This window comes from Vigna unguiculata, chromosome 8 (genome assembly GCF_037176805.1).
Source record: "Vigna unguiculata cultivar grain cowpea cultivar isolate G323 ecotype 2 chromosome 8, ASM3717680v1, whole genome shotgun sequence".
Classification (NCBI taxonomy): Eukaryota; Viridiplantae; Streptophyta; class Magnoliopsida; order Fabales; family Fabaceae; genus Vigna; species Vigna unguiculata.
Window position 1 is genome coordinate 34425252 of NC_140799.1, and position 20287 is coordinate 34445538.

The following is a 20287-nucleotide window of genomic DNA, read 5'->3' on the forward strand; positions in this document are numbered from 1 at the left end:
TATATTTAATTCTAAATTTTATAATAATAGAGATGTATAATGAGAGGTGCAAGCATTTTGTATTCACGATTACGATATTACAAGAAAGATTTATGTTTTATACATTTCCAGATTCAAAAATAACATTCGGAATTTTTTTTATTCTAAAGTTATTGTTTCAAAAAGATATTTTCAAATAAAAAAATATATTCAGAACTCAGAAACATATTCTGGAATCCGAAAAATGTTTCTACAACAGGTGTTTCAAAAGTTATTCTCGGATCCAAATACACGTTTCCGAAACCCTTGTTCCGAGATTTTTCTTTTTATATTCCAAAATGATGATTGCAGAAGATTCGAAAATTCTTTTCGAAATAATCATTCAGAAATTAAAAAAAAAAAAATCGAAATGAGTGTTCTGTATTTTCGAAAATGTCTTTTAAGAATATTTATTCCGAAATTTGTTTCCATATTCTAATTAGTGTTTCGAAATATAAAAATTTTTCAAAATAAGCATTTTGGAAATTGTTTTCGAATCCAAAAATATTTTCTGAAATAAACATTTAATTTGAAAAACATTTAAAGTAAAAAGGTGAGGAGATTTTTATTATATTTTTAATGAAAAGTAGTTTGGGGAGTGCAGGAAGCAAAATAGGGAGGTGCAAGAAGAAGCACCATTACACTGTATTACTTTTTGTTTTTTATTTCTGGGACTGGGCTTTTGCCTTGGTTAGCTCGAGAACCATTGGAATGTATGTTTATGATGCAAGTTTTTATTCGCATTCCATATTTCTTCACAACTAACTCACTCTTCATTGATTAGATTTTCAAAATACAATTACCTCACCCTTAATATTCGTTAATATTATGTAATATCTCATGTTTTGTTCACTTACTTTTAACTTTTAAAAAAATAGATTAATATTGTACTATAATAATAGTCAATAGTAAAAGTAGTACATATTATTATAAGTATAAAATTTCATAAAAAACGTCTCTCATTGTGTTTCTTTCTAACAATATAAATTATTATAATAATATTATTTTCTTTTAAAAATAAAAACATGATTTATTTAAACATATACCTGCCCTTATAAAATACTTTTTTATTGTTCTAGTCCTTACTAAAAAATATTATTTTAAAATTCATGACATTTTAATAGTATTTTGTTAATCTTTACCATTAACTATAATTCCTTTAATATTATTATGAAAAACAAAATAGAAATATTAATTAGATAACTCACATATAGTTCAGTGAAGATTTTGCATGGCTTTAATTTTATTCTATTAAAAATCATAAATTAAATGTTTAAAATTTATTCGATATATTAATTTTTAAAAACAAATAAATGTCATGTAAATTTTTAAGAGTTAAACAACTTGTTTATTGTTGTTTTTAAAATAAACTAATTTACTTTATTTTTAAATATATATAATTCTTTGAGTAGTACGTTGACCATGCTTAATATTACTAGTCAAACTATATATCCAAATCAACAAAAAGAAGAAATATGTATAAAGTTATCACATTGTTTCATTCGTAAGCATTTATCAAAGGAAGATGACTTTTGGATAGTATCTTGGTGGCCAACGAGGTAGTGGAAGAATGTAAGCTTAAAAAGAAGATGCTAGCAATAGTGAAGGTAGATTATGAAAAGGCTTATGATTCAGTAAGTTGGGTTTTCTTATACTACATGATGGGTAGATTGGGGTTTTGTGCGAGGTGGATTTGGTGGATTAAAGAGTGTTTGGAATCATAAACTATATCGATACTAGTCAATGAGAGTCCTATTAAGGAGTTTGTACCAACAAGGGGACTCAGGTAGGGGGATCCTATGGCACCCTTCTTATTCCTTATTGTAGCGGAGGGCCTAGCAGGTTTGGTTAGACAAGCTGTTAGAAAAAATCTATATAGTGAAATAGAAGTCGGCACTAACGGAACCAATGTAAAGCTACTATAGTTTGCAAATGATACTTTATTCATATGTGACGCAAAAGTTCAAAATGCATGGGCTATAAAAACTATTCTAAGAAGTTTTGAACTGGCGTCTGGGCTTAGAGTAAATTTCTCCAAAACTAGAGTTGGGGGTTGGGCTTGGATGCAATACTGTTAAAAGACTTCTCTAACATTATAAATTGTCAACATATGAAAATTTCATTTGTGTATCTTGGAATTCCAATTGGAGGGAACCCTAAGAATAACAAATTCTGGCAACCTATGATTGATAAAGTTAGAAACAGGTTATCTAGTTGGAAAGGCAAACTTCTATCTATGGCTGGTCGATTTTGTCTTATAAAATCTGTTTTATCTGCTCTACCACTATACTATCTTTCATTCTTTAAAGCGCCAAAAAGCGTGTGTAGGGAACATATAAAAATACCAAGAAACTTCCTTTGGAGGTAGGGCTCTGAAGATAGGAAAATAGTGTGGGTTAGGTGGGAAAACATCTGCAAACCAAAGGAGGTTGGGGGTTTGGGGATAAGAGATATTGGGAAATTCAATACAGCGCTTTTAGCTAAATGGAAATGGAGATTGGGAGTGGAGGATTATGGTCTGTGGAAACAGGTTCTGGACTCAAAGTATGGGTCTTGGCGGAGTCTTAACGACTCCACTATATCTAGGTCAGCTTCGAGGTGGTGGTTAGACATCCAAAAGGTTTGTGGGAGTGTAACACAAGGTGTCTGGTTTGACAACTGCATAGAGTGGGTGGTTGGAGGAGGGAAAAAAAGTTAAATTTTGGGAAGATAATTGGATCGGGGAAGAACCACTCTGTTGTAAGTTTTCTAGGTTGTACTTAATATCATATTGTAAAGAAATAGTTATCGAGGAGGTAGGACATTGGGAGAGAATGTTTGGGTTTGGGACATGGAGGAGGCTTAGACTTGTCTAGGAGGTAGCTATGGAGGAACAACTTATCCTATTATTAAACGGACATAGTCTTAGAATGGGGAGCTCTAATACTTGGAAGTGGAAGGATAATGACAATGGTGTTTTTTCGGTTAAGTCTGCTTATAATAAATTACAAGGTTCCTTTGATGAGGAAGGGAATAAAGAGTTTAAAACATTATGGAGTGTTAGAGTGGCCCCGAAGGCACAACTATTAGGGTCCTTAATAGTAGACAAAATAAGTTTTGGCAAGGAATGTGGTTAGCAATAGTAGGGGAAATATGAAAACATAGGAAATGGGTAATTTTTAAACATAGGAAAGTTGATCTTGTAGAGATATTTGCTCTTGCTCAGGTAACAACTTGGATTTGGATGAAACATAAAAGTCCTTATGTTATGTTCTCTTATAGTGATTGGTTTCTTTCTCCTTATGTATGCTTAAAATCTTTGTGATATGATTAACTGTTGTGTGTTTAAGTGTGCCAGGGAAGCTTATACAGGTCACTATTGATGAAGGGACCAAGACAAATCATAAATACAATAGTACTTGTTGATCAATCTCCTTTGGGACAGAAGTGAAATTGCCCAATTTAACAAATGCAATGAGAATGAAATGTATTAAGCGTACTTTAATATTTCTTGTTCTCTTAGAGGGCCATTTGGATGTATTTATCCTCCTTCTATGAGGTGGAGGACATGTTCAAACGTTTGAAGTATTGGCATTAGGAAGAATGTGGTCTGATTAATGTATACTATTATTATATTGTTTGAAAATTTGGTAGGGATCTGTGTTTTAGGTATGCATACTCTTTGTCCCCTTTGTTTTGTGGATCACAAAATTGTTCCAAATTGTAATCATCTAGTTTTGAATGGTCTTTTGTTTTGATGGAGCCATGATGCTAAGCTATTGCATCTATCTGTCCAGATTATGCTTTTTTATATAAGGATTAGAGTACCTCTCAAGTGCTCTATCTAATTTATTTTATTCTGATAAAAAAAAAATTCGTATACATATAAAATATCAAACTTTAACAGTTTAATTTCTATGCATAAAAAAAATATTAACAGAGGTTTTTTTTTTAATCGGAACTGAGATTATCTTAATAGCCGTACTTAATATATTTTTTAATAAATAAGATAGTGATTGCTCGCATAGATAACATGGAAATGTTATAAAATTCTCAACAAGTGATAGCGATAAATTCTTTCAAATAAGGTTTTAAATTCAAATATTTAGAATGAAAAATACGATTAAGAAACTCTTAAATATTTTTCATATAATTATAAAAAAAATGTTGGGAAAATGATATTCAAAATGAATAATTATATAAGTAATACTTCTATGAACTATAGATGCCCTAAATTAGCCTTCATTTACCAAAAAAAAAAAAAAATGGTACTATGTTTAAAGCTTTGGTTACTTGAATTGAACCAAACATTTAGAAAGAATTTTTAATTTAAACAGTTGAAGTCTCCGAAACTAGGTTCTATAATGGTGGAGTTTTGGCAGTGGCACCAGGTTTTAGTGAAGTGGTTGGCACACAGGTTTTCCTTAAAGAGAAGGATTATGAATAAAAGTAAACATGCAATTTGCGAATCACATTTCAAAGGGAGAAAATAGCAGCCTCAACAATAGAACCAACTATGCTGCCTTAACCTATGAATAACTAACACCATGTGTGGGAAAAAATATGATAAGATATTAATATGTGGACAAAATTTACTTTTAGTATTTAAACTTTTTGATATTTCTATTTGTTTAAGTCTCCAAACAAATTTTCAACTGGTTAAGTTTTTAAACATTGATGTATTAATATTTTTTTAGTTTCTATTAATAGAGATACTAGTGGAAAATAGTATTTTTGATGTTGATTATTTTGACCAAATAATATATAAGTTATGTTGTATAAATAGAACGATGTAAAAATAGGAGTATTTTGTGTCAGTTGTAAAACTGATGTAATTATTTTTTTGTTTACGTTGAATAGAATGAAATTGACGGTAAAAGTTGTACATTCTCTTTTGGTTATGACAATAATTAGGAATAATGTAGAATTTTGTTTAAATGCTAAATTTATTTTGAAACCAACTCAAATAGCAGTCTTGCAAAGATAAATAGTTAAGAAACATAATTATAATAATTAAATAGTTGTATTTGAAAAAAAAAACTAAAACTAAAACCTAAGTTGAGTATGCTAAAGAAGATATGTTATCCATTGTTGTTGTGTACATTGTAATATATCATTTTTGGAATATGAGATCAAATCTTATAAACAATTAAAATATTTTAAGAACATCTCGAACTTCATGATTAACTCTCTATTAATTACTTGTCTAATGAAATAATTTAAAATATTTATTCCTGAAGTCTAACTATAATTTTAAACAATTAAAAATGTAAACTATAATTTTAAACAATTTAAAGTATTTATTGAAATAAACTAAATGATTTAGTTCATAGTTTCAAACATATTTAAAAAAATAAACATAAATGAAATACTTTACTATATTTTTCAAATAAATTTCAAAATTAACAATCAATAATACATACATTCAATGCATTGGTTGTCCATCTACTTTTATCACCTAAATAATTATTTCGGCACTAGTGTAGTCATAGGAAGGTCTGGATCTTAAAATCAAACACAAAAAAAAGAAGACAACTGAACTGCACAAACACAGTACCGAGAAGTAACCTTTCGATAAATTTCAATCATTCATTCATTCTTAACATTAAAACTTGTTTACATTAAACTTTACTTTAACTTAGGCATGCAAAAAGAAAATTTTCTCCTGATTTATAAAAGTTACATCATGTTTTTTTTAGACTGAGACTGCACTTAATCCTAAAACTTCTTTCATTATCTATTATGTACCGATCGTCTTCTTCTTATGTCAATTTTTCGTTCTTCTTGTATTTATTTGGTCTGTTACTTATAACAAATATTTTGGCATTTAAGAATTTAATTAAATACAATAAATACTGAAGATGTAAAAGTATTAAATGTTTCACCTACATGTCTTATTTATAAAGTTCTAGATGAAATTTTATGTTTATGAAGCTCTAATAGTGACTCAATAATCTTCTAATCTTGTTTAGCATAATAATATACGAATTACTCTTTAATAAATTAATATTATTATTGAGGTGTTTAATCTATTCTTGAACTCAATTTTGCTGATAAATCGATCAATGGATTATATGTTAGGAGTGGCAAAACGGGTTTAGTTCAATGAGCCAGTCCATCAACCCGTGTTACAAGGGACGGGTTAGGTTGAATAATTTAACTCATCAATCCATTCTGGTCTGTCCCATCCAACCTGTCAATTTGATAGATCAAAATGACCAACTCATTCCAATCCATTGACTCGTTTTTAAAAATTATAATAAAATGAAAATAATTAAAAAGATTAATTTTGTATATTATATTTTTTTAATGTGTATATATATAATAGTATTATAATTTAAATCATTAACACCTACAAATTAAGTTTCAACTATTAGTTATAATTGAGTAATTTAACATGTAAATGTAATAATTATTTTAATTTATCTAATTAAAAACATTAACTAATCAATCAAAAATTTAAAAAATGTTTTATTTGATTAAATATACTTTTAATTTTAATTTGTAATTATATATATACAAATTTTAAAAATAATTTTTTTTAAAAATTTAAAAACAAATTAAAAAAGTTAAAAAAGAAAAAAAAAACTGATGGACCCAACCCGTTTTGAATGGGCTGGGTCAAAATAGTTCGGACTATATCATTTTGCCACCTCTAATATATGCACACTACATATCTTCTATGTCAGATTTTTTTTTTTTTTTCAAATTCCATAATGTATAATGTATATGTTGTAAATGTTCTTCAATATAGTGAGTTAAAAAGTGAACACTACATATCTTCTATGTCAGATTTTTTTTTTTTTTCAAATTCCATAATGTCTAATGTATATGTTGTAAATGTTCTTCAATATAGTGAGTTAAAAAGTGACTTTGATATAAAAGAATATTACTTTGGACATAGAAAACATTCTTTTCATAAAATTAGTTTTGATTAAAACTAAGTTAAATTTATTGTTTTTACTTTTTAAAAAATCATTTATATATATATATATATATATATTTAAAAAATAAAATTTTATCTCATAATTTTGTTGTGTAATATAACAATGATAACCTAAATTTGATATGATTATCCAATAAATTTGTTACATTAAAGAGTACATTTTATATCTAATTTAATTTCATCAAACTGGTTTGATAAAATTAAAGTTTACAGTTTTATAGTTATATAAAATAATTTTATCTTACTTGATAAATATGGAATTTTCAAAATATATAGAGAGAAATTATTTAATCTTGAAACTATTTTGTTTATCATATGTGAATTTTTTTTTTCAGCTGAATCTCCTTGACATCTTAAATGTTAATATTATTTTGTATCTGTATAGTTTTAGGAAACAGAATAGGCAGAATATCACATTTTAGCAAAAGTTGTATTTATTAATTAATAATGTTTTATTAATGAATACTAGTGTTTGTCTCTTAATTTAATCATTAAACTGGTACAGTTGTACTCAACTGTATAACGACTAGTACGTGGTAGATGAAATAGATTAAAACCAATTCAAAAAATAAAAATTTGTAACCATAAATTTGATTTATGCATTCTCTCTCTGACACACCATGACCTATATCATGCTAAGTTAGAGTAGAATTCATTTTATTGAGATGCTTTTTATATAGCATTTTCTAATCTTCAATTTTAATTTCAAGATCAACTTTTGTCACCTCTTTTATGCAGAATTATCTAATTTTCAAGATAGATAAAATAATCCCTTCTATTATATATATATAACATCTTGTAAATTTTCTTTTCTTGGTTTGAGCAAATCAAAGCGAACATATAAATATTCTCCTTTTGACACATATCATTCTACCAAACAAATTGAATTAAAAGTTGTGAAATTAGACTGAAGGAGCAAATAACTTTGATTATCATGATTTATAATATGATAGTAAGCAAATAATTTTAAAATTATAAAATATTAATATTTCCCCTGATAAATGTTATATCTGAGCCATGAGTTTCGTAACATCACCTGCCATAATTTCTTACGTTGTCTCTATCATGTAAAATTACGTGACCTTGTCCTTCATGCATATTTCTTTACCTCCTGCTTCATTATTACTATAAAAAAAAAACTGCACATAACAAAGATAATTTTCACAATCTGTAGAAGTTTACACAGGCGTACCTACTATTTAACAAATATTTTCTATTTATAGAGTCTGATAGAGACATATATTTGAAAATAAATAGAGTAGTGATTCAGAAGGACCAAGAACAGCAAGGTGGGGCTATGGATACATGAATGTTCGGTCATGATCATTATCGAGAGACTCGTGTGAATGAATGTTATTATTGTTTTTTGTTTTTGTCCTCTTATATAACATTATTTTTGTCTTTTCTCGGATAACATGTTTATGATTTGCCCTAACATCTATAGAAGAAATACAAATGAGTCATTTATTTTCTATCAACATAACTGGGTTAGAAGTATTTTAATATAAGGATGAGTATTAACTAGAAAGTTAGATGGTCAAATTAAAATATTAATAAATGTCACCTTTTATTCTTAATAAATCACTCATACAAACCCACTTATCAACTTTGAGTTCATAATTATTGTATCAAATTTAATTATGATTTAATGTGGATTTTGACTAACAAAATTAAATTTTCTATATTTTTTCAAGTTACAAATTAAAAGTTACTGTTTAAATTAAATTTTACTTTTAAAAAAAATAATATAGCTATACAACCAATTTTATTTATTTCAAAAACTACAAATATTAAGTTTTACTTTTATATAAAATAATTTATCTCACATTTGATTCTTTATGGATGCATAATTGTTCAAATCCAAGATCGTAGTACTTAAATAATGATTGCTTTGTACATACATCATTTTAATCATGTGAAATTTGAAAGGAAAAAAAAAATGAGAGTGAAGATGGTAACCATAAAACATTTTACTGAGAGAATAGTTGTCTCCGATTCCTCACACAGGTCTGTGGCGTGTTCACGCAAAAATCCAAACGGTAATAATGAGTTTTGAAATACAAAGACATGGTACAGTGATATCTTCCTTTTTCTCAGCTTATGCAGTCACATTCATGCTAGTTCATATTATCTCGCCGAGTGGCATTCTCATTCTGTGACCATATCTCAGCCCAGCAATTAATACACAAACTGTTATTCAATTCGTCGTATATGACATATATCTGATTGGATGGGTCGAGAGTTTTAGCTTGTTAAAAGCTTCTGCAACAACAGACTCATAAAATGGAACCATGCAATACACATATCGATTCTTGCGTCCACACACCCTTGTGCTGGACCACTTTCTTCGATTTGTTTTTCCCGTGTCCACAATCAACTTCAAAAATGGATGATTGGGATGTTTCATATCCTACTCAATCCAGTACATACATGTGCATCTCTCTATTCCGTTTCCGATGATTTGGAATATTTTTACTTACAGTTTTGTTTTATAGAACTGTTGGTTCCTTTCTTTAGATAAGGTGTATATAGTTTTTGTGTAATTGTTGAAAATTATAGGGTACTTTGTAATTGCATGTTACGAATAAATAAATTGTATGCAGAATCAATGATCAATGTAAGTATCATGTATAAGATTTTAATTGGAATGGAGATGCAATCATTTGTGTTAGAGAAGGAAGGAAAACCATAATGATGTTCTTCTGGTTTTGTTGGAGGAAACTGTGTTTTTCTTTTATTATTAAAAGATTTTATATGTTGAATTAATCTTGTCATCAATCTATCTCAAAACAACCATGAAGAGTTTGTCACAAGGGCCTAATAGTAAGGGAAATGAGTTATGCAATGCTGTATGGTTTACGGTTATAAAAAATATATGGGATCATGGAAACAATATAGTGTTTATGTAAAGAAAAGTGGATGCAGATAAGTGTTTTTTTTTTTGCACAACTAAATGTTTAGATTTGGATGAAACATAAAATTGATAATGTTTATTTTTCTTATTCTAACTGGATCTTTTGTCTAATTAAGGGCATTCAATCTGTCACACAGAAAATATAAGTTTAACCACACATTGAGATTGAGTATGAACACAAATCCCTATCAGAAAGCATGAATTTGGAAGTAAATATCTTTTTTTTGCAGTTTAACCAGACTGGACTTTTAATCTGGAATTATATTTGTCTTTTGCAGTAAATTCAAGATGAGTAGCCTTGACAGATTCGACAAATATGAAATGCAACAAGAATCATCTAATCATAACATACAAATAGTAAAGAATTGTACTCAAACAACAACATACTCCTTTTAAGGTTCATCAGGGAAGCAACAATTAGAGGAGAGCAAAATTAATGACCCATTAGGACAAATTTTACATGTTGATTTACATCAAACTCACAAGTGAAACATCTAGATTTTGATGTAAATTCGGTTGTTGTACTTTAACTGTAATATATGTGCTGCTTTGTTTTGACAATTGGTATACATAGATAGTTTCTAAGACTATTTGGAAAGGTATAAAGGAATTTCTATTGAAGATATTGTGCTAAACCTTTTTAAGATGTTTTGTAGTGTTATTTAATTATGTATTTTTTCTATTAATTATGTATTTTTTCTATGTATGAATTAAATAAGCCCTAGTATTCTATTATATATAAATATATTCATTGATAAAAAGAAAACAAGAAGAACTAAAACAAGATTATTTAATCATTATACAACGTGCTGTGGTTGTGTGGTTTCAAATTTTAATAGATGACTCAACTTAAGTCTTAATCTACAACTTTTCTCTTTTCACTTACTTCCTATATGTCTTTCTTGTATAAATTAATGAAAAACAATATATACTTTATCGAGTGGTGACATAACAAGCAGAAATGACTTCTGCTATACCCTTTTCTTATTCAAAAGAATATATATTAATTATTTGCCATAAAAGAAAAGTTTGACCTATAAATGTGTTAAAGATTATGTCACCAATAATTGGATTGAAGTTCCTAGTATATTTTTCTCTGGGTTCAGGAATGTTGCATAAAATAATGAACGTCTTGATGAAATAAACAGTCTGGGTAATTGATTGATGGAACATTTGATTCAGCCGGTTTTCATAGTAGATTTGAGTCATTTTGACACTTTTTTATAACATATTGGAATTGTTTATAGTAAACTACAATAAAAGTCTAATGTATAAAGTATAGTTCAAAATGTAATCATTAGCCTAAACCTTAATTTTGTTCAAATAGTTAAGTGTTTTTCTATAGTTATTTTATAATTTTATATACTCACAAAAATTGTTTATTTATCGCTAATTATAAGATCCAATACTCTCACATTTACCTGTACATCTGGGAGACAGAGTTAAAATGATTATATGTAAATAATAAATAAATATATATATATATATATTTATATATATATATATATATATATATATATATATATATATAACATTTAAAAATAAATAATTATATATAAAAGTGTTGCATTTAAAATGTGACTGCAATGATAAGTATTAAACATCTTACACCAATGTAACATATTTTAGTGATTTTTTTAATTTAATTAATAGGTGAGCTCTTTTCTATCAAAGATTTTCAAAATAGTATCAAATAAAGATTCAACCAATGCGACCAGAATCAACAAAAAAAAATATAACATTGAATAACTAAATGTCATATTATCTGAAAATACAAAAACTAAGTAATTATGTACATTGACATCAATTTATTACAATTAAGTGGTTTAAAATTAAAATAAATCATACTAAAAGCTTTTTTAATGTACAATAAATCTATAAAAGTTTTCAATTTTACTCGTCAAGCTGCTACTACCAATTATAGTATAGAAAACATAACAGAAGTTCAATATGGTTATCAAATTTACAAGCTAATAGGAACAAACTTTGGTTGAGATTTTTATATCCATTAGTCTTATAAGTCTCAACCTCACATACATAGAAGTAAGTTGAAAGATCAAGCTTAAAATGAGCTATTTAGTTGTGTGATTGATTGGCAAGTGCACTCATTTATAGTACAATCGAATGAAAGTTACCGTATCTACAAGGATTTAATAAGGATATTGTTAGTTGGTTTTTAGAATTTTTGTAGAAAAATATGGATATTACATAGATTATGTAGATTGAGTGGAGTGGAGTTGATTGGATTTCATCTCATCCTCTTTTACATTGCACCACTACTACTCTTGTCTATTTAATATATGCAAATATTCAATGTCCCGGTAGTGCTCTAAGGTAGTTCTATATCCATTCCTGACATCTAGAACCTAATTAAGGACTTCAAACTCAATATGATTCCTCAACTTTTGATTAAATGAATCATTGCCTTAAGTGTCAAACTCTTTATCCAACTATAGCCTTAGATCTATTCCTAACATCTAAAAGTAGGAGATGATATGATTGAACCATAATTTAAGATTAGTTTTTCAACTCAATCCAAACCAATGAAATAAGTTGAGTGATCAAGTCATCTAAGCAATAAAGCATAAATAAGACCACAAACATTTGAATGAAAACATATATAAATAGTCAAGATGTAGCAGTGCAGAGAAGTAGAGTTGATTACATCCAACCTTAACACAAGAGAGTTCAGATACTAATGTTAGAATATAATTCCAGTAACATCTAGACATAGTATTTACAATAAGAGCATTTATCTCTAGCCTCACAACATTGTATTACTTAATTAGTTCTCCACTCAATGGCTAAAATCAAGATATGAGATATCTATTTATAGAAAATTTTATTAACGCTCAGCATTGGATGCTCAGTTGCAAATGTTTCCTTTTATGGAAGGTTTTCTTCTTTCTTTATCGCCATAAGAGCTCAACATCACTTTCTTATTACTTAAGTTGTGCACCGCTTTTTGACTTCTTTAATTGCCTTTGACTTTTTCTCTTAACCGCCTTTAGTGTTGAGCCCCACTTTCTTGTGATTCATTTACAAAATGACATATTTTAGATCTTTTAGTGCTCAACACCAATCTTTTAGTGCTCAGTTGTACTTGTTTATCTTTTTCTATAAAAGTGTTGTGTTTTATCATAATTTCATCAAATTCCTAAATAACCAATCTCATTACCACATTCAATATTTCTAAGCTAAAAGGGTTTGATTTACTCAAAAAGAGACAACAAGAGTCAAGAAGTTCTTTGATAAGTTTGATAAATACTTAGTATTTATGTTTATTAACCTTTATTATTTGTCTTTATTCATGTGTTTTGTGTTCATTTCATAGAAAGATGTTGGAGTGTTATGTGTTCCTTTAAGTTAGGTATATTTCTCTTTTTCTTGAGATCATTGTGTAGGAAAATGGAATATTGGAGAAGATTAGAGAGTTGTCTACCAAGACCATCTCGCTCAGCCAAAGTTCCAACACTCGCCCAGCAAGAAGACTGTCTCGCCCAGCGAGACAAAGCAGTTGGAAGTGAATCAGAAGTTATTGCTCGCCAAACGAGCAAACATTTTCTGAATATGTTTAAGTGTTAAGAATGAAGCGAAAAAAGGGGGTTTTGGTGTGTAAACGCAGAAGAAACTTAGGACTTGGTCAAGGGAACTTCTAAGGCTAAAGAACATCAAATTCTTCTGTTCTTTCGTCATAATTCATCAAATTTGTATGTCCTAGATGCACAGGAGTAGTTAAACTCTCATTTCATTAGGATTGGATGTAGGGGTGGCAAACGGGCCAGCTCGACCCGTTTTGGCCCGGCCTGTATGTGACCCGTCAAAAAACGGGCCGGGACGGGCTGGCCTGTCAAATAGAAACGGGCCAATAATCACAACCCGTCCCGTATAGGACGGGCTAACAGGTCGGGCCGAGCTGGCCTGTCTAGTTTTTTTTTAATATTTTTAATTTTTTTTAATTAGTTTTCAAATTTTTTAATTTGTTTTATTTTTTAAATTTGTTTATATATACATATAAATTATTATTAAAGTCATATTTAATCAAATAAAATATTATTTTAACTTTTAATTGATTAGTTAATGTTTTTAATTAGATAAGTTAAAATAATTATTAAATTTACATATTAAATTATTCAATTATAACTAATAATTCAAACTTAATTTGTAGGTGTTAATGATTTAAATTACAATACTATTATATATTTTTACATTTAAAATATATAATCTAAAAAATTAATCTTTTTAATTATTTTTATTTTATTTTATTTTTTTAAAACGGGCCAACGGGTCAGGACGGGCCAGCCCGTACTTTGGTCCGTCAAGTTGACGGGCTGGACGGGACGGGCTGACGGGTTGAAATCTTCAACCCAGCCCGTTCCTTTTAGCACAGGCTGACGGGCTGGCCCGTTGGGCACAACCCGTTTTGCCACCCCTAATTGGATGCAATGAATTCATACTCTGTGTAACTTTCAATGCAATATAATCTCTTTCATATTCAAATGTTCTATCTTAATTATTAATGTGTATGGTGGAATATCATGCTATGTGTTAGTATCAAATTATTGAAAAAATACATTTATATATATATATATATATATATATATATATATATCTATATATATATATATATATCTATATATATATATATATGTTAACCTGACATATATCACATCGGTTATAAAATAATCGATATAGAACATCATTTTTGCACTAGTAATTAGAATCAACTAAGTTGACTCTATTAGCATCCATCATTAAGTGAACTTTATTATTGTCGGTTAAATTGACGTTATACTAATATTAATACAAATATTTATTTATTAAAATAAATTGAGAATAAGGAAATGACATCTAGTGTAACAATGACATGTGGCACTTTGTCACTGTTACTGCTACGACATAACATCAACTCAACACGTGACACATTTTTAATTTTAAAAAAATAAAAAAAAAATCTAAGAACTAACATGTAACACCTCTTTAATATTGTTACTACACAACTTACGAAAAGAATATGATAACATCAAATCTTCCAAAATAAGAACTAAAATTGAGATAAACAAAAATAGAAGGAAGAAATCGATATTTTGTTACGAAAATTAGGTTTAAAGCATAATTTAATCTTAAATAATTAGATTATCCAATTCTAATAGCATTATAAAATTTGGCTGATACTAATTCTTAAAAACTATTTGCTTTTATTTTTTTAGTGTTTTGATCGAAAATTCCACCAAACCCATTAGGATTTGGAGAGCTCCATGTTTATTTAAACTAAAGACAATCTCTTTATGAATTTTTTCATCAACACTGTAAAGGGAAATATAATAATTAAAGATATGTTATTTAAGAATAGGTTTACAAAATGTAAACTATAGACTATAAACTTTATTGCTAGCAGATTTATTCCTTTGGAAATTGTTCTAGAGAAAAACTTAGCATTGCAAAATAATTTCATCAAACAAAATCATTTTTGTCTTGCGTATTCCTTTAATTTTTGAATGGGGTGTATATTACTGATTTTCTGAAATTGTATCGTTTCTCTAATTAAAATTGTAAATTAATTGTTTCTGAATTTCATTTATTTATATGTTGAGATGGTCCTAATGAAAGATACTGGATGGAAATAAGGTATATAGGGTTGCAGTACTTTTATACTAGCATTCAGATTTTATTTATTGTTTAGCGAAGGGGAGTGAGAATTTTGATAGGAATCCAAAGTGAAAAGTTTGAGTTAAGACAAAAGGAAGATGATTAATTTTTCCATTTACCTGTTTGTAATTTTAAAGAAAGAGTTGAGTGAGTAAATGAGAAAATGGCAGCAGAAAATCTAAAATGTTACTTAATTTATGATTTAAATTTTGATGGTTCCACAAGAATCAAATAACAAACGACAGATTGAACACGACATATCTTGCAACCTTTTTAACTCTAAGGTTTGGAAAGAAACTGAAAAGAATTGCCAAATGGCATCGAATTTTCTTTCTCATGAACACATGCATGATAAAAAACAAAGTTTGTTTAACTTTTGTTGGTAGCAGAAGCCAAATGAAGAACAGAGGGAGAGAGAGAGAATCCCTTCCCCGTGAGAAAGGCTTGGAGGCATCCAAAGATGGCACATAAAACTGTAACATGTTTTTGACACTTAGCTTGGCTAGTTGCCACTATGGATTTGTGTCTCAATCAACAATGGAGATTCCTTTCCAGCATGTAAACTTAACCTCACTCACTCACCATCTCTTTCATTGCTTCATCACGTTGCCATGCAGAAAGAAGAACGTTTCTTTTCTCAATGCTCTTCTCTTACTGACCCCACACCTTTCATCTTTCATCTCTGCTATGCGTATATACAGCCAAGCCTTATTTCACACGCCACACAACTGTACCAGCTTGCACATTCTTCATTTCCTTCGTCATCAAAAACTTAATATTATAATAATGTTAAAAACTCCATTTCTCTCACCGGCCTACTTGAAAATTTCAACACGCCTCTTTATGTTTAGTTATATACATCTTAAATGTGAAACTAAATATTAATGAATGGTCGCAGAACAATAAACAAATTCTGTTAAACTAGACTCTAACTCATAATTTTGATACTATATTAAAATATGAATTTTAAATCTAACTTAATTTCTTAGAAATTGATCATGATTCCAACTCTCGTTTAAGTTGAAACAATCTTTGGATAGCTTTCATGTTAGGTTAAATTCTATTTAACTAGTTTAAGTATAAAACCATTCACATCTGGATAATGTCTATTAAAAATCAGTTTTACAAATTTTGGTCCAAAAGTACAAAGCATTACTCATTTAATTCCCCTTTTAAATATGTTTTTCAGATACCAAGAATATAATAAGTTTTCTTAATTTTAATAGAATATTTATAACACTTTTATTTTACTCGTAAATTGAAAAGGTGAAGGGCAAAAGTATAATTTAGTGTTGGTTTGAATTTGAAAATGACATATCATAGAAATAAAAATATTTCAAAAATATAACACTTAAAAAAATTGTAAGGTTTGAATTTAGAAATTCCGGATGTTTGATCAAGTTAATGTAGTTAATCAATTTTAATCTTATATATTAATTAAAAAATTATTATTGATGGAAACATATTATAGTGAAGTAATAATCTTAACATTTTACAATTTCATTGAAATTTATTCAGTTGCCATCCAATAATATAAATTATCTTAAATAATGAAATTTTTTAATTTAAAAATCCATCTGTAAAATATGTGTTAATGAAATTAAAATTACAGTAATAAGAGATGTTTCGATATTGGTGAAATGAAGATAGAAGATTTGGCATATACCATGGTGTTGGCTTGTTATTAGATATGGATGAGGATCACAAGATGGAGTTCATCTAATATGTCTTGAAGAACGTGGTATCTTATCTGCAATTAGTGTCTATGGTGGTCTCCAAAGGGTAGGACCACTTCATATCATAATGATTTTCTTTTTTCTCAATTACTCTAATAATAATTGCAACATCAAACATTTTAATGAACAATCACTTTTCCACAATTTAATATTAATTATATTTAATATATGTACAATGCAACTAGTACAATGCTAAATAAATATGGCATTAGCCACTGATTCTTCTAACCTTAACATGATATTCCCTTGAGCAATTTATTAAGCCCTTCAAACAGGGTCAACCGAAAAGTGAAACCATGGTTTCATGTAACACTATTAATTGATTTTTTATACATGTACCTGGAGTAAGAAAAAAAAAATCTGCTATATGCTGCATATATTAATCTGCTGATAGAACAAATTTAACTCTGATGATTATGAATTATTTAGCAGGATTAAAAAAAAAACAAGTTTGTCCCTATAAAGTAAAAGGTTAAAACAATTGCTACCTACGGTAACTCCATATCTGTTTCACATGTGACCAACAAGATTCTTTGTTCTCGTCCTTTTCACTAACCACACACTTCTGTTCGGATTTCTTTATATATAGTTCTCTTCATAGTGTGTGTGTGTGTGTGTGTGAGAGAGAGAGAGAGAGGAAAAAAAAAGAGAGAAAGAAAGAGAGAAAATGGTTTACAGGGTTCACAGGAGAACAGTACTGTATAGGAGCATACAAAAGCTTCGTTCAATCACTAACTCCCATGCGGTGATTAATTACTCATTTCTCTTTTCTCCCTTTTAATTATCTGATGTTTTAGTCAAAACTTCTCCATTTTTAATAATATTCTTGTTTCGATATATATCAGTCCTTCATTCTACTTGCTTTCTTGTTTTTCTTGCTTCTTTTTGCTCCTGTATTGTTCAAGAACTGATCGAGGTTGATGTTGAAAAAAAATGGTGGATTGTTTTTGTTGGTTGATGCAGCGGCGTAAAACCTCTCTGATACTGAGTGCATCGAGGTACATACGTGGTTTGAAGAAAAAGTTGCAGGAATTGAACCAATTAGCAGTTGCTGCAGCACAAAATGCCATCGATAACAGTTCAACGCCTGTGGTGTGTAAGATTTATTTAAGAACCCCAAAAGCTGTGTGATTTAATCGAGAAATGGTTGAAGTGAAAGGAATCTTTTTTGTTCATGGTTTTTTGCAGATTAAGGTGGAAACTAAAGAAGAGGGGTTTATGATCAAGGTGGTGTGTGAAAAGAGTTGCCAGGGGCTGTTGACATTCATCTTGGAAGCCTTTGAAAAGCTTGGTCTTGATGTGCTTCACGCTAGGGCTTCTTGTGTCCAGAGCTTCTCTATAGAAGCATTCGCAATCAAAGTAAGTATAATACTAAACACTACTCAAACATGCAAACACATTTTCAGACACAAAACAAACTGCATGCAATTCTGAATCATGAATCCTGTCACTGTAACCTCCGATGATGTCTGAAACATAGTGTGTGAGAAGAAATTATGAGCACTGTAATGCGACCTCAATTATTTGGATGATGTCACTGACCCGATTGAACTTTTTGTGTTGATGATGTTCCAGGAGAACAACACCTCTAATGTGGATGCACAAGCGATTGAGGAAAAGGTGTCTCAGGCTATAAAAAACTGGAAGGAAGTCACAAAGCAATGTTGATCCTGCAATGAACCTGTTTTATGATGAGAACAAGTTTTCTTTTCGTTATTTCTCAGTTTATTTCGTTGTTTCATCGTTCGAAGTGTTATCTGAATTAGCCCAATCTACAGCGCAGTGTTATTTTGTTTCAAGTTCTTATGTTTCGAGTGTGTGAAAGAGGTGTGATGTAAATATTTCAGATCCAAAAAGAAAAACCCTCATTTCGGCTGGTTTTAATAAAAAATTACTTTTTAGAAAAGAACTGAATTGTTGTTGCTTTATTTTAGAAAACGCCATTTATGTTGCTCCTTGACATTAATGAGAACCATCAATATAAAATAAGTTTGATGAAGTCTCATGATATAACGTAAAAGTGCATACAAACGAAAAGGACTAACATGAATGATATCAATTAGAATTAAGTAACATTTTAACTTTTCCTAAATCTGTGAATTTTGTATATAATTATGAGTAAAAAGTTGTTTTGGTCTTTAATAAAAGATTTTTTTTTTGTTTTGATTTCTATTACTGCTAATTGAAGATATATTTGTTAAATGACAACTCGAAGATTAGGAGGTAGAGGTACCGGTGTCTGTTTTCTTATTTATTTTGGTCTCACTAAAATTTTTAAATAAATTTAAACCTTTATTTTGTTTTCCTTTGAAAATCTTAATTTGGTACTTAGATTTTAACTTGTTTCAGCTGAGTTCTTATTTTTAAACATGTGTAATAATTAGGTTTTTTAAGTTATTAATGTGCTAATAATATACCTTAAATATATCTCATGGATCAGTTGGTGATTTTTTTTTACTTTTTTTATTTTTTAATCTCTTTTTAAACTTTTTAATTTTTCTTTTAAATTGCATACGTGTTAAATCAGCCTTGTGTCATGTGACAATGTTTGTGTGTTATGTGTCATTATTAGCGTCAGACTTAATCTCAATTTGGTATCTATATTTGTTATTTATGTCTTAATTTAATTCTTATATTTGTTATGATTTAATTTCAATTTAGTCTCAACTTTTGTTAAAAATGAACCAATTTTATCCCTTTCCAAATTGATAACAAATTTAATTTTATATGAATGTTATAATGATATTTTTATTAAATAAGATTAAGTTAATTTAAATTTATATTTTGCATTTAACATTATTTAAATTTATATTTCAAATAAATTTATTGCATCATACTTTAATATTATTTTTATTTGAATTTATATTTTAAATAATTATATATAAAATTATTTAAACTATAAATTTTTTGAAATATAAATTTCAAATATATTTGAAATAAATATATTTGAAATAAAATTAAATTTATAATTTAAAACAAAATTTAAATGAAGTTCAATATAAAATATAAATTTAAATAAATTTAATCTAGTTAAAATGTTTTTAA

The 20287-nt window shown here is 28.4% G+C and overlaps 1 protein-coding gene across 1 annotated transcript; it reads left to right on the forward strand.

Moving 5' to 3' along the window:
• The first annotated feature begins 17822 nt into the window (after window positions 1-17822).
• LOC114195297 (uncharacterized) lies at window positions 17823-19151 on the forward strand. The gene is made up of 4 exons (XM_028085717.2): window positions 17823-17987; window positions 18206-18334; window positions 18431-18601; window positions 18818-19151. The coding sequence occupies exons 1-4, from the start codon at window positions 17910-17912 to the stop codon at window positions 18908-18910; spliced, it is 471 nt and encodes a 156-aa protein (XP_027941518.1). The 5' UTR covers window positions 17823-17909; the 3' UTR covers window positions 18911-19151.
• Window positions 19152-20287: the final 1136 nt, after the last annotated feature.